The 1,110-nt window shown below is 64.1% G+C and overlaps 1 protein-coding gene across 1 annotated transcript in view; it reads right to left on the bottom strand.

The window, feature by feature from the left end:
- TMEM160 (transmembrane protein 160) overlaps nucleotides 1-799 on the bottom strand; it is a 6,404-nt gene extending 5,605 nt beyond the window's left edge. The window contains exon 1 of the mRNA XM_025214304.1: nucleotides 755-799. Within this exon, the coding sequence (XP_025070089.1) occupies nucleotides 755-799 (45 nt within the window). The remainder of the gene's footprint in view (nucleotides 1-754) is intronic.
- Between the last annotated feature and the right edge of the window lie 311 nt (nucleotides 800-1,110).

Here is a 1,110-nt window from a genome sequence, read left to right as displayed (position 1 = left end):
GGCCCGGCCCCACCAGCCCATGGCGGCCTCTGCCCGCCGACGCCACCGCCTCCGACCCGCCCGGCCGCGGCCGCACCCATTGGCTGTCTGCGCCGTCACTCGTCCAGACCCCGCCTCTCTCCGCAGCCGATAGGCCGCCGGGCGGGACCAGACTCGCCTCTTGGGAGGTGACGCGCATTCCCATAGGCTGCTTGCTGTGTCAGTGAAAAGAGTTCCCACCCACTCCCGGAAGGAGCAGAGCGCTGCGAGGGGATTGGCTCGCAGCAGTCAGTTGGGGGGGCGGGGAACGACTTCCTTTGGCTGACAGGCCGAACACCCTATGGGCATACGCGTTGCTTCAAAGAAGGCGGGTCTTTATCCGCGCCGTGCCCTATCAGCGAGAAGAGGCCCTCTCCGATACACTGCTGAAGGGGAAAAGCCCCGCGTCTTGTGAAGCGGACTGCTCGCTCTGTCAGTCAAAGCAAGTCCTACCCACCCCCGAAAAGAGCTGGGGGGGTGTGGGGGGGGACAGAAAGGCATGCTGGGAGTTGTAGTCTCCCCCTCAGGAAAAAGGCTCACCTCCTGAGGCGACCTGTACACCCATAGGCTATCCGCCCTGTCAGTCAAGCGAGGCCCCCCCCTACTCAGGCAGCGCGCTGCAAGGGGATTGGCTCGCTGATGAGGGGCGAGCAGAAAGGCATGCTGGGAGTTGTATTCCGCTGGGTCCCCTCCCCCCAGCCGCGTGTCCACACCTCCCACAGGAGCCTTCGAGGACCGAGCCTGCGCCCTCGCCGGGGATGGCCATCATCATCATCATCATCGTTACTGCACCGTTGGGGCCGCGGGCGACACCTGCTCTCGGCACCCACGGGCCTCGATCATCCCAAACCCCCAAATATCCTTTGCCGAGACCAGCCTCCCAGGGCCCTCCTCGCCGTCACGAGGGCGCGAGGGCCGCGAGCGGCAGAACTGACCCAGCGTGCATACGTTCCTGTCACGTCAGAACGAAAACATCCATGTTTAGGGTCGTTTCCTCTCATCCCCATGATGGATCGGCGATTCTTACGGGACTTGATACTGCGCCGCGTTACTTTTGCTGGTTGGAGGCCCCTCCGACTGCGAGGCCCTGAA

Source organism: Alligator sinensis, unplaced genomic scaffold (assembly GCF_000455745.1).
Source record: "Alligator sinensis unplaced genomic scaffold, ASM45574v1 scaffold107_3, whole genome shotgun sequence".
In the NCBI taxonomy this organism is placed as follows: domain Eukaryota; kingdom Metazoa; phylum Chordata; order Crocodylia; family Alligatoridae; genus Alligator; species Alligator sinensis.
This window is presented reverse-complemented; position numbering and strand designations above follow the sequence as displayed.